This window comes from Phalaenopsis equestris, unplaced genomic scaffold, assembly GCF_001263595.1.
Source record: "Phalaenopsis equestris unplaced genomic scaffold, ASM126359v1 Scaffold000002, whole genome shotgun sequence".
NCBI classification, from domain to species: Eukaryota; Viridiplantae; Streptophyta; class Magnoliopsida; order Asparagales; family Orchidaceae; genus Phalaenopsis; species Phalaenopsis equestris.
In genome coordinates, this window is record NW_018164444.1 from 35,975,543 (window position 1) to 35,989,445 (window position 13,903).

Here is a 13,903-nt window from a genome sequence, read left to right on the forward strand (position 1 = left end):
TGTGGTGGCAATCTGAAATACAAAACAGACAGAAAACTATCATAAACAAATAAATAATAATAATAATAGATAAAATAAAATAAAATAAAAGTTAACAATATTAGTGCTTTTAACATGATGTGTTAGATTTGAGTGTTACAAAGTATATATATATATATGTAAAATGAATAAAAAATTGGTAGAAACAACATTCAAAATGTGCTGCAATGGATGCAACTACTTCATTAAAAAATGACTTTCATTGCATTGCAATGGCAAAATAACAACAAAAAATAACATTAATCCAACACACTAGTCATCACAGCAAACAGAATCATCATCATGGCCTGTGCTAACTACAGCTATTACTATTAACAACAAAAAATAACATTAATCCAACACACTAGTCATTCACAGCATACAGAATCATCATCATCATGGCCTGTGCTAACTACAACTATTACTATTGGACAGCAGACTTAAAGACGACATCAACTGAGAAATTTGATCATTTGAAACATTAGTTTTACTCCTTGCAGAACCTAACCTTCCCATGTTTGGCGAACTTGCTGTAGAAGTCTGAAGATATCTTTTCAGACGCGTGCTCAACGCATCAATAGAAGAACGAAACTCATCCAGCTCCAGATTTGTAATTCTATCTGCATTACATTCAGAATCAATCAAATATTTTTTTGTGTGCCTGAAACACAGCAGCAGTAATTATGTAGTATTTCACCTTTGCTTTTGGTTTTTTTTTTTTTTTTAATTTTGTTTTGTTTTTGTTTTGATTTGAAAGATAATATGTTTGAATATTTGATTAAAGTGTGATAATTTTGTTGAGGATAATTACATACAGACCATTCGAAACATTGCTATTTACAAACTAAGCACTCAAGTGTGATTTTTTTGTACCGAATCGGTGAATTTGGTGAATTTACGCGTGCCACGAGCAAGCTATTGAGAATTTGATAAAAATGAAAAATATGGGTTGAGGTTTTACCATGAATTTTGACGTTTGAGTGAGAATTTGAAAAATGGATGAAAGAGGGTGGTTGATTTGTGAACAACAATGTTTTAGGTGGTCTTGTATGTAATCTACCCTAGTTTTTAAAAACATTGAAAGTTTTTTTAGTGTTTCCATGAACATGTTAATTTGGTTTATAAAAAAATAATAAAAATATAAAAATAATACACTGAACAAATATATTTTTAAAAACAAAAGCAAAAACAAAGAGAGATTTACATGCATACCACTCAATCCTTATGAATTTGTGTATCTATACTTCAATTTTTTACATATATACCGCCACTTTACCTATGAATAAAAAGGTATATTTCACTTTTTAAAAGTTAAAATAGTAGCAAGTGATATGAAATATTTGAGTGATATCAATGTAAAAGTAAATTTCATGGGTTAGATATGTAAATACATAAGAACTGAGTGGTATGTATTTAAATGGCATACATAGCACCCAAAATATCACTATTTACAAATCAACCACTCTCCTTCATACATTTTTCAAATTCTCACTCAAATATCAAAATTCATGCCCATATTTTCATTTTTATCAAATTATCAATGGTTGATTGTGGCACGAGGTAAATACATCGGTTCAGTAGTTCAAAAATATCATCCGGGTGCTAGATTCTATAAATAGCAATGTTTACTATGTATGTAATTATATCGAATTAAAAAAAGAAGAACACAAAACAAAAGCTAAAATGATCCCAGACAAGCCTGTAGTGTTTAGAAATGAGGCATATAGTATGATCCCAGACAAGCCTGTAGTGTTTAGAAATGAGGTCATATAGTAAGTACCTAGATCAGCATTGAATTCCCTTTCAGCCTTTGAAAGTGGCTTTTTATTTGTAGCAGGTAATGCTTCAAAATTCTTCAGACGCTGCTCCAATAGCTCGTATACCTTGAAGGCGCGATTGATCCGGCCTTGCACGCCATTTTCATTTTGCTCCAGCTTCAAAAGACACTGTTCTACCTCTTTCAGGCGTTTTAGTTGGGTGTCTGTTATTGTCTTCACATACTCACCATGCTGTTCGAGTTCAATGTGCACCTGAACACATACTAAGAATTAGATCTCGTTTGAGTTTGGGAGAAATATTATGGTCACTGTAATGGTATTTGCGCGAGGTGCCGAAACATGGCTATTTTTAAGAAAGATTTACATACCTAACATCTAAACTTTAATTACATATATGCAATCTTAGCTATGCTTGAAAAGGTGTATTTCACTTTTTAAAAATCAAAATAATGATATTTTTTCTGTGAAATAAAATATTTAGGTGGTATGAATGTAAAAAAGTAAGATATTACCAAGGAATTAGGGGGTATGTATGTAAAAGCCCCAATCTTTAATTATGCTGATGCCACTAACTTAGATTAAATTGAGTTATAGCAATGTGATGGTTTTAACATTCAAAAAGCAAAAATTAAATTGATGGTTGAGAGGAAATCGGATACCAAATTGTGCTCATTATGTCCCCACACAACTTGAGAGGTTTCTCGATGTAATTATCCAGAAAAAAAAAAAAAAAACAACAGCTCATGTAGGATCATCAAAGTCAAATGAATCGTGATGATCCTATTTCAACCAAATTAATCATTGTGTTCTGTTTAATTAGGTGTGTGTGAGATCACTTTTATTTTTTAATTTTGCTTTTTTTTACTTTCCATTTTTTAAGTTTTGATTTAAATTTAAAAATTTCACTGAGTTGGTTATTTTTAAAAACATTCGATGAATCTTTTAAATATTTTGAGCGCTTTTAAAAATAAATTGATTTGTTTTTAAAAATAAAAAATATAAAAATATAAAAATTATAGCTACCACATATGTTTTCAAAAAAAATAAAAAAATAAAAACAAAAAAAGGAAAGAAAAGTGATGTCAAACAGACCCTTAGCTTTCGTGCATGTTTTAATTAAAGTTTTAATGGCTAAAAAATTGTTAGCATGCATCGAGTACTCTTGGTTTTTACAAAGTGTGCCCTAAAATCGTTAAAAAAGGAATTATAACTAATGATTGTTGGTGTGGGTTTTGGGTAAGCTAATAGGTTAGGTTTGTTTTAGGTTTTAGGGTTGCATAAGGCAAGGGTTGGCTTTAGGGTTTCAGGTAGAGGGTTAGGGTTAGGGTTGTAAATAATTTTCTACTATTATTTGTTTTTTTGGAAGATTTACATGCGAACCACTTAAAGTTCAGGTGTAAGATATGTAAATACATAGGAATTGGGCGGTATATATGTAAATGCCTATTTTTTGGCATGTTCTTTAATTATTTTGTTGCTTTTATTTATCTATAGCATTTTAAGCTTAAAGATTGTATTGTGTACATGTGCTTTTACAAATTATACAAGGAACAAATCTTTTTTCATTCTTGTGTTGTGCATAGTTATTTACAATCATTTCAACGCAAATTAAGATGTGTATTACTTTGTTCATAACTTTTCGTTGATTCTTTCAATTGCGAGTTTAAATATAAATTTGTATAATAATTTAAACTCAATTCATGGATTGTAATTTGTACATATGTATTTCTGCATCTATTTTTGTTCTGTATTTTAGATTTAGTAAATTAATTTGATGTAACTGAAGTGTTTCCTTCTTTCATTCAGGGCATTTGGTTTGTGATTTTTTTCAGTGCGGAGGCTAGAAGTAGTGGTCTATTAAAAAAAATGATTAATAGAGGGGGCAGCAAGCATGATGGTCCATCGATGTCAAGCATAGGTATGAAGTTACTTCAATATTTTCAATTCAATTTCTGAATGCCTTAAAATTAATAATATTGTTTGTTATAGAGAATATCACAAAGTATTAGAGTATATGAAATTATATTTGCATGGCTTGACGATACAAATTTTGCACAACTCTTTGGTGATTTGAGTAAAATAAATGATGTTGAACTCGAAAATGTTGAAGACAGATAAACATATAAAGGTAGATGAAATAAATAATTCTTATGATGACGATGAAGACTTCGACTATAATGTTTCAAATGACTGTGAAGAGTTTATAGACGGCGATTATGACATTCATGAAGCTGAATAGATATTTGAAAGTAATGTTGATCCTTCTGTTAAATTCACAAGTATAACAAATAAAGGTGGAAAATTGAAAAATGCATTCAAATTTCCAATGAAATGTTGAAAAAAAAATGTTATGATAGCGATTGTATGAATTCCAACAATAAAGTCAGTTTTCATAACAACGACTAAGATGACATCATTAAGTTGCTAGTTTTCAATCCTATTCCAGAATTTCAAAAATATGATCTTGAAGTGCAAATGAGATTTAGTAATAAAGAAGAAATTAAATAAGTACTGCAAAATTGGTCAATTGCTACGGATAAGAGCATAAAGTTCTTAAAAAATGATAAAAGAATATGCAAAGCTATTAGCAGGAAGCCTAATTGTTCATTTCATTTGTACATTTTAAAGCATTATGGAAGTTATTCATGGTAGACAAAGCATACTTATCAATGGAGTTATCATAACAAAACTTTAACCTTCACAAATTATAGCAAAGAAATTTATAAATAAATGATGAATCCGCAGTGCAAAACTAATTTTTTTAGAGAACTAATAGATATATTGAAGTTGCACGTTTCAAAGTCACAAGCTAGGAAGGTTGTTAGCAAGACACACAAGTCGGGGCACATGAAAGATGATGAAAAATTCAGGATTATATTGCTTGTAAATTACAAAAATAAATCCAGGAACAACTATATCTATAAAAACAACACAAGACACAGATTTGGAAGATAGACTGAGATTTGTCACAATGTATGTTTTTTTAATGCATGTAAAAAAGAATTCCTCTTAGGTTGCAAGCCAGTTATTGGGGTTGACGACTGTTTTTTGAAGGGGCCACAAGGGGGCCAGTTATTAACTTCAGCTGGAATGGATGTTGATAATAATCTATTTCCAATAGTATGGATGTCGTTGAAAGTGAAACTAGAAATAGTTGGGAGCGCATATTAGAGGCTAGAACTTGAGGTCAAGCTTTATAGGCACGGTACTGAGAGTTCTATTTTCGAAATGATTTTTCTCTGTTTAAAGAAATCGAAGGCCTTTGAAAACTGGAGAAAATTGATTGTGAATTTCACTAATGTGTATTTTATGTAAGTTTACTTGATTAGAGAATCCTATTTTAATTAGTGTTGCATTAGTATTTGACGAAGAAGCCATGTTAACTTCGGTCTTAAGGACTTGGAGGATAAATTTTCAATAGATGGGATTTATGACATCATCGAGCAGCCCACTGAAGATGTGCACATAATATGTTGATGAATCTTGAATTTTGAAAGAGATTTCGTGAAATTTAAAACAATTGATAAGTATTTCATAACATTGCATGCTTATCAATGTTGGGTTAGTTTAAACTAATCATATTTTCTTAATATGCATAACATTCTTACATTTTCGACTCAATTGTTTAGCATTATTGTCAAAGCAGATGCGGATAAAATTAATTTTAAGTAAATTGACACATCATTTATGCCATTTTGAAAAGTTTACTTAGCCTATGACGTGCAACAGTGGATCACTTTGTTTCATTTGAAAACCTTTCCATTTACATGAATGCATTGATGTTTGAGATGTCAATGGGCCAATTGTGAAAGTCTTTTACTTGGGTTCATTTTCCTTAGAAAACATGTATAAATTTTTAATAAAATCTCTTAAAAGCTTTTTTTTTGAAGATTTAAATTATATGTGCTTCCAATTTAATAATTATGATGAATCAATTTAGATGAACATGAAAACATGTTTATATTCCAAGATGATCTAGACAATAACTTTCTACTCACTCGATAAAAATGAATCAAAAGGATTGTTTAATGTAAAAACTTGCTATTTCATTCAATATATGTGTTTGAATAGATGTTACAATGTAAAATAAATAGACCCAATAAAACCCTCTAATTATACATAACTCACAGCACTCCCCCTCAAGATGGGCAAAAAATATTCCCTAAGCCTATCTTGTCACATAATCTAGCTAACTCCACTGAACTACATCCTTTAGTGAGGCAATCAACCACCTGTTCTCTAGTAGCTACATGGCTTAGTTCCAACAATATGTTATTCAACTTCTCCTTGATGAAGAATCTATCAATCTCCACATGTTTAGTTCTGTCGTGTTGCACCGAGTTGTTAGCAATGTTGATTGTCGACTTGTTGCAAAACCACATAGCACGATCTTCTTTCTAGCACGACAGAGCCGCTCGATCCTTTGCGCTACCCAAAAAATTACGGAAGCATCACCCTGCTCTCACGCGACACAGAACCAATCTTTGTCCCTCTCAGCGCCCCTAATCGCGACTGTATTGTGTCCTCGGCGTCGAAGCCACTCACGCTTCCCTATACCGAAGTCTCTTGTCTGATTTCGCAACAGGAACAGGATCGCGATACAAACCAGCCGACTACGCTTCTTCCTCGTCCCGTAGCAGGAACGGGAGCAGAATCGTGACACATATAGGATTGCGATACAAACACAATGACTTGCTTTTTCCTCCTCTCGCAGCAGGAGCAGGATCGCAACACAGACGACATTGCTTCTTCCATATATCGTAAATCCAGTAGAGGTGAAAACTTGTTGTTTTATTCAACATATGTGTTTAAATAGGTGTTAACAATGTTTAACAAATAAATCCAATAAAACCCTCTAATTACACATAACTCAACAGAATCAACTTAGATGAATATGAAAGCATATTTATATTCCATGATGATCTAGAAAAACTAATTTTCTACTTACACAATCCTGACTAGTGAAGTCAGAATGAATATTAATGAGAAATATATCTAACTAAATTGTTCGCCTTTGTTATGTCTCATGCTCGACTTAGAGGAGATCATCATGGGGCATGATAGGATTCATGCTTCCTTTCTGCAGTACCTAGTGCATCTATAAATAAAAAGGTTGAGGCATATTAAAAAAAAAAATGGCTTAAATAAAAATACAAACTTTAAGGGCAAGAAGTTTTCTTAATCCTTCTAATACTTCAATCCCAAAAGAGACGATATCTTTGTTCAAGCTGGAGATTTATTTAGTTTATTCAATCCTTTTAATTCTCTTATAATTTTTATTTAGCTATTGAGTGATTGCGTGACTGGTGTAACTTCAAATTTATTATATATTTACTTTTATTTATATGCATATATTCTTAGTTATGTGTTTTTTATAGTTCTAGTTATGTTTATCCCATTAGAAAATTAAAACTTTCTAGAAATTGAGTATAAGTTCCTTATTCATCCTCATTGATAGTCATTAGGTGTTTGTGTTAGCTTCTTTACCCCGAATGATTTGCATTTTTATTCTCGCTTGCTGTATTAGATTACGTGCATCTCATTTAGAAACTATTAAAAAATAGCAGACTTGTTTATCTATTAATAAAAGTGTGGATATTAAATTTGCATAAAAGTACTCTAAAATTTATTGCACCACAGTTATGGACGCAAATTGAAACTCTCTCTCAAATATATAAAACCAACTTCAAAAATTAAAGCTATCTAGAAGTAACCAAAATCTTGGATTATACGCACAAATAGAAAAATTGGATAAAATTGAGATAAGAAAAGCATTGATTTGCAAGGTAAATTGAAACTATCTCTAAAATATATAAAACCAACTACGAAAATTAAAGCTAACTAGAACTAACCAAAATCTTGCATTATACGCACAAATACAAAAATTGTAAGAAATTGAGATAAGAAAAGCATCAATTTGCAAGGAAAATGGATCCTCTTTGGTACCTTATGTGCATATTCCACATAGTTTTCATGGAAAAGCTTGATATAATGATGGAGAGTGGATCGACCTTCAATAGAGTCAGGAGTCAAGGATCCGAGACTTGTTGATGGAGGAATGATGATAGATTTAGGACCAGTAAGAAGTTCTTTGCTTAGAAGATCAGAAATTTTGATCTCTGTAGAACCAGAAGGTTTCACATCCAAGTCAAAGTGGCAGGGAAGCATCTCATTCCAACCCTTCATTTCCACCACAAGACATTCATTACTGGGTGTCACTCCTACAAATTGTGAATGACCATATGAATCTGCCACCATGAGGAAACCACAAAGAGCCTGAGGTGAAGACTCAGAATAGGATGTTGTGAGAATTGGCCGGACAGATGTTGCCGCCTCCGTTTTAGGAATTGTAGTTGAAAAAGGGAGGCGATGTATGATAATCATGTCCACACCACCACCATGTAAACAGTAAAATCTCTAAAGAGTGAAAGCAGGCATTGATTCAATGGATTTTTAGGCAGTGATAAGTCTACAATCGCCAACTTCAATAATAGAAGGGATTCTCTGTTTTTTAATTCATGGTTTGTAGACGATTCTTCCAAATCTGATTGGCAAATCACAGCCACACTCTCAATATTACCGGAAGTGTCTAGAAGAAGATGGGGAGAGCTTCCAGCTTTCCAAAGTGGCTGAATCTCATCTGCTAGAGCATCAATCTGGAGCTGCCCACTGCTCCAAGCAGTTACAACAACTGAATCCTTGTCAATAGAGCAATAAAGTAAGTTTACAGACTTACCTTCACAATCTGCACTGGGCTCATCAGTTTTTACTCCATGAGAAGAATTTACAAGAGGACCCTGTAAAAATAGATATTTCATTCCTTAATTGTCACTAAGCAATAATTTGGATAAGCACAATACCGCTATAAAGACATTTAGCACTTACAATGGAGGAAAAATGAAAACAGAAAAAGTAACTAATTACAATTGTGCATAAAATCCTTGCACAAGTGAAAAAGGTTGTTGACAAGAAAATAAACATGTAAGGCAAGGTGGGATAACCAGTATCGTGATCTTCACATAAACCCTAAACAATAAGCCTTTCAGGTCATCACAAGGATCTGCTGAAAAGTGATGCACAAATCAAGATTCAGTGAAGGCACGTTGCTTAGTACTTCCAATGGATATAGCATATGATGCAAACGCCTATATGGGAGTTGATCAAAAACCCTAGAAGCAGCCAATATGGGAGAAAAGGTGGGATCTGTCAAAAACTTGCAGCAAAAGGAGGAGAAAGATCCAAATCGGAAGATAAAATGGTAGCAACGGCGCCATCCGAAGTCAAAGGAAATGATTAATCATGATGAAAAAGGCAAAAGGAAGAGCATAAATTCTTGGAAGGCGAGAAAATAGCAGAAGTAGGCAACAAGATGACTTTAAGGCAGTGTTTGGCTGCAACTTTTTAAATAAGATTTATCAAATCCAATAAATGATTCTGCTCGCGAACGACGATAGAATAAATCTGTCTCGTAGCTGGATTTACTGTCTTGATTATTGTCATGTGGGAGCAAGTCCAATCATTACCACTAGTAATAGTGGGATGAAAGTCTTGATGACCTTATTATATTAAAGCATATTTACATACATACCACCCGATTACTATCTATTCACATATCAAACACCTAAACTTCAATTTTAAGGTACAAACCACCCCCGCTTAATAAAATTAAACTATGATTGCTTTTGTGTTAATGATTAAGATATAGTAGATAATCATGAAAAGAAATGTTTTGTGATAATCTAGGCAGATATGTTCTCTACCCACATGATCCTATTTGCTAAAATAGAGGATCAAAGACAATGTATCTCATTGGGTTGCCCACCTTTGCCACGTCTCCTACTTGACTAAGAGGATTAAAATATGATGTGACAACTTAATCATGAAAAATATGGTAAATTGAAATAAATTGCTTATATGAAATTGAATATTTTACGATGAGCATACCTGCAATACTAGAGATGCATCTATGGGAGTATAAGAATGAGCTCTGAATAACAAAACACCATCTCCTTCCATCTTCCGTTCAACTAACTCAGGAAACGTTGCTTCTAACCAAGTAATGGCCAAACCTGAGTTTCTGGAAACTCTTGGATTGGACGAACCCAACCCAAAAACATGAGCATCTTTATAGATCTCCTTGACATGCATCCAACTACAAAAACTGTAACAAAAAAATAAAAAAAAACAATGAAAACTTGTATAATTGCCTAGTATTATGCCTGAGCTTAAGAAATTTAAATCAATGCTGCTTCCATTCTTTTATCAATTTATCATTCTATCAATTCCATTATTTTTCTGTCAAATTAGAGTTCAGGTAAGGCAACTAGCAGGCATACTCACATGCAAATAATCTTAAGAGGAAAAGGTCAATCAAAAGTCAAACCAGAAATCTCAATAAAGAGAAATTGAAGAAGCAGAAGTGATTGAAAATAATATAACTACCTTCCAAATGGAACAACAGGGCAAAGAATGTACAGGGAACCATTACTGTACAGAATGAATACCTGCAAAAAGAAATGAAGTTCTAATTTATCCAGATTCCAATTAGAGAAGGCACTCACCTCCCGCCTCAACTTTCAATTGCATAAAAGAATAAACTAGCATGCCATATTACTAAACCCTAAAAGGCTACGGCAACACATTATCAAATTTTCCATTGCAGGACCTGAAACAAATTTTTTGAATAGATCTGTACAATATGAGAACTGGAAACAGCAGTGTTGAAAAGTAGAGCAATATTTTATTCTAAAAATAACAATTTCCTTAAAGCCGGTACCAGTCAGTCATTTAAGTGTTTTGGCAATTGGAAAAAATCTTCCTTTGTGGAATTCTTCTTTGGGAAAAAGCCATAAATAAAAGCCAAAGTCAAGTATGCATGCCATTAAAACATAAGAGCTATAAAATTTACTGCATTTCTGATTACAGCATTCAAGCCAGTTCCGATGCCTGTTAGATTAGTTGAAGATTTTGACAAGCATCAAAATCTTATTTTTTGTGAGAACAAAATAAAATAAAAATCACGGAAGGGGGTGAACCAGCTATCATGAAATAACACTTCCAAAGCCGAGAAATGATGTGGTTTAACTATTCATGATTTTATATTTTATTATTAGAGAGAAAATAAAGCTCATCCAAACAAAGCAGAAAAGCAATTTCTCTTATCAAAAAAATTCTTTGCACACAAGCTGTAAGAACTACAATTTAATGAGAAAGTGGACTGAGAATGAGTGGCCACTAAGGTACTTTAGGGCATAAAGATTAAAATTTTAAGCTGCCATTATTTGCTAAGCTTAAGCTCAAATGTACAACTGTGAGATCACTCATTAATTGCAGAAAATAAATTAAATCCCATCTCTTTTCAAGATGAGGGGGCACTCATATGAATCTGTCATATCATCATATAATAAGGCATATAAATAAATAAAATTTAGTGTGTTACAATTTATGATTATGAAAAAAATGGTTAGAGGTTGGAGCACAATAAAATAATGGAAATGAACTAGCCCAAGTCACTCTCACCAGAGCATCCCAAATGAATCTTAATTTAGATTTACTTACTCTTAAGTATTTATTACTTCAGAATTCTTTATATTATCACATATATGTTGAGAAATAAATTACTAGTGAAACTTATTTATCTTTAAGAATGACAATACAAGATAAGATACATCAGTGCCATTTGAGATAAAAAGAATAGTTATGTTAACCAACTCATTCAAGAATCAAAGCAAAATGGAGAAGACAATTTGAGCAGAGGAAATTTAAGCAGCATACTTAAGCATGTAATAAGTACTACTGCATTAATAAAATGAATGTACTCACCGAAAATCTTTCCCACAAATGCTGACCTCCAAATGAAAATGCAACAGGGCAGAATGAAACGATAGTTTTTTCCCGTCCAAGTTCAGGCTGAATATAAAATTCCTGCTCAGCTCGTTCCAAGTCAGATGACAAGTCAAACAGCCTGCAAATATAGTTTGATAAGATAACAAGACCACATTTCTGTTAAGCCTCTTGCTTGTCAGACTTTTCATCATCAAATTTAACACCTATTATTTTTTAGGCTTAAAGTGGAAAATTAAAGTCCTAAATTCAACAAAAAATAAGAAAAAAAAAGTCTTCTTTTTTCATTTATAATTTTGTTAATCATTAACAGTAATCCAACACTCATGCATTGGAATTATGAATCAAAAAAATTTATTTTTAGAGCACTTTTATGAAATAACTACACAGAATTAAAAAACAGTTTTTATAGGATGACAACAAAATTAAGGTAAAAAAATATCTACCAGGAAAACATATGACAAAAACACACCACATGCCACTGGACGTGTGAGAAAATCACAAACCATCATTAAAGGTTCAGAAGCCTCCAGGGCACTCATTGAATGCTTGGAAAATTGAATTAGGATAACGCAAGTAAACTATTATTATGGTTGACATTTAGTGAAGCTGGGAGTTGATTGCTTTTCTTACTTATACATGGTAGAAATGAGAGTCCAATTAATGTGTATTAGAATGGAGGTATTTGGACCCTCATTTCAAACACAAATCTTGGATATTTTTAGCAATCAAGGCGGACCACATAGTTTGAAAAAAGTAACCAAGAAGTTGATGTAAAATAGAAAATTTTTCCTTAGGTTATTCACAAAAGCAAATAGTTTGAATTAAATGTTAACAGCACGGATATAACTGCAATAATCCTCAAAAAAACTGGTGCCCATGCACGTCCATTGGAAAAGCGAGTCTGAAAAAACCCCTAAGTAATAATGTGCAAGCTCTTCCTAGGTTTAGTGCATGAGTTTGGTGAATCTATTTCCCTTTAGTTGGCATATGAGTTTGTCTTGATCTTGGCAAGTTGTATGCTTTAATGGCAAGCCCCCACAGGAATCCAGCTAGCAAATTTTTCATGAACCCAACCTAATGAGTTCATCCTGAGCCAAGCTGACAAGCCCTTCTCCAATCTCGACTAGCGAATTCATTTGCCCATCTTATAGGGGGGTAAGCTCACTGTTATTTTTGAAAAAACAAGTGCAAAAAGAATAAGGAATAATAGAAAATATAATCTATAATGCAAAATAATGGAGTACAAGTTTCGCCTCTATTGATGAGCTCTACACTTTCTCGTTTTGAGTTCATTGTGATCGTACTTAGCAACAGACAATTAATACAATAATTGGCAAAATAAGTATTAGAATTTAATAAAAAAGTTAATAGAGAATTTTGGCTATTCATTTGATTAATTCATTATTTTGTCCACGCTTGATCCTACTTCCTATAAAAGCGTCTCACATTTCTACGGTAAGACATTAGTACAAATTTTTAGAAGGTGCTCTTGGGATGGTTGTATAGATATAAAACGATACTGACATGCTATTGATATTATAAGATTCATTGAATAACATGTTAAATGTTTATATTAAATTTTTTAAAAACTTAACTGACATGTATTTTTTTTCTTTCCCCTTGCAATATTATAGTTTAAACGTATGAGTATTCATTGGCTTGATTAGCTTGTTGTTATTTTTAAACTAACTTTTCATGTTGATTTATTGATTAAAAGATGAACGATAGCAGGAAAAATGTTTATTGAAGACGCAAAAAACCAATAACCAAATAAATATAATTATATTGTTTTAATTTAAATTGATTTGTGGCTCTTTCATTTGATAAATAGTAAATGAATATAAAAAACTTAATTCCCGTCATCCTACCGTTTATTCCCGTCTTGATTAATTCCAAACCCCGGGTAGGGGTCGTGATATCACCAATTTCCAACTCTCTCATTTTCTTAATGCAATTATTGTCATATATTAATATAATCTAATATTAATATTTGTATAAGCATTAAATCTAAATTAATTAATTCAAAACTTCATCTTCATTTAACTTATAGTTTTTCTTCATGGTCATCCACTCTTCTCAATCCAATCCAAAAGACTTCTTTCTACTGCGCTTTGCGACTATAATCAACAATATCTCATATTAATGGTTAACTAAAATTCAATTATATAGACTGAATTCTAAAACAATAAAATAAAAATAAATCCTAACACTTTAAATATGCTCGGCTTAGTTCCCTTCGCACAAGCACACAATGCTTCTTT

General features: G+C 32.3%; 2 protein-coding genes across 2 annotated transcripts in view; one reads left to right on the plus strand and one right to left on the minus strand.

Moving 5' to 3' along the window:
* LOC110017980 (DNA damage-binding protein 2-like) overlaps nt 1-707 on the plus strand; it is a 29,057-nt gene extending 28,350 nt beyond the window's left edge. Inside the window, exon 11 of the mRNA XM_020715183.1 lies at nt 519-707. The gene's annotated coding sequence lies outside the window, so the exon portion shown is untranslated. The remainder of the gene's footprint in view (nt 1-518) is intronic.
* Nucleotides 292-13,903, minus strand: part of LOC110017989 (nuclear pore complex protein NUP88) — a 23,590-nt gene continuing 9,978 nt past the window's right edge. The window contains 8 exon segments of the mRNA XM_020715194.1: nt 292-347; nt 432-638; nt 1,799-2,048; nt 7,743-8,215; nt 8,218-8,593; nt 9,741-9,957; nt 10,239-10,300; nt 11,619-11,760. Of these exon segments, the coding sequence (XP_020570853.1) occupies nt 292-347; nt 432-638; nt 1,799-2,048; nt 7,743-8,215; nt 8,218-8,593; nt 9,741-9,957; nt 10,239-10,300; nt 11,619-11,760 (1,783 nt within the window).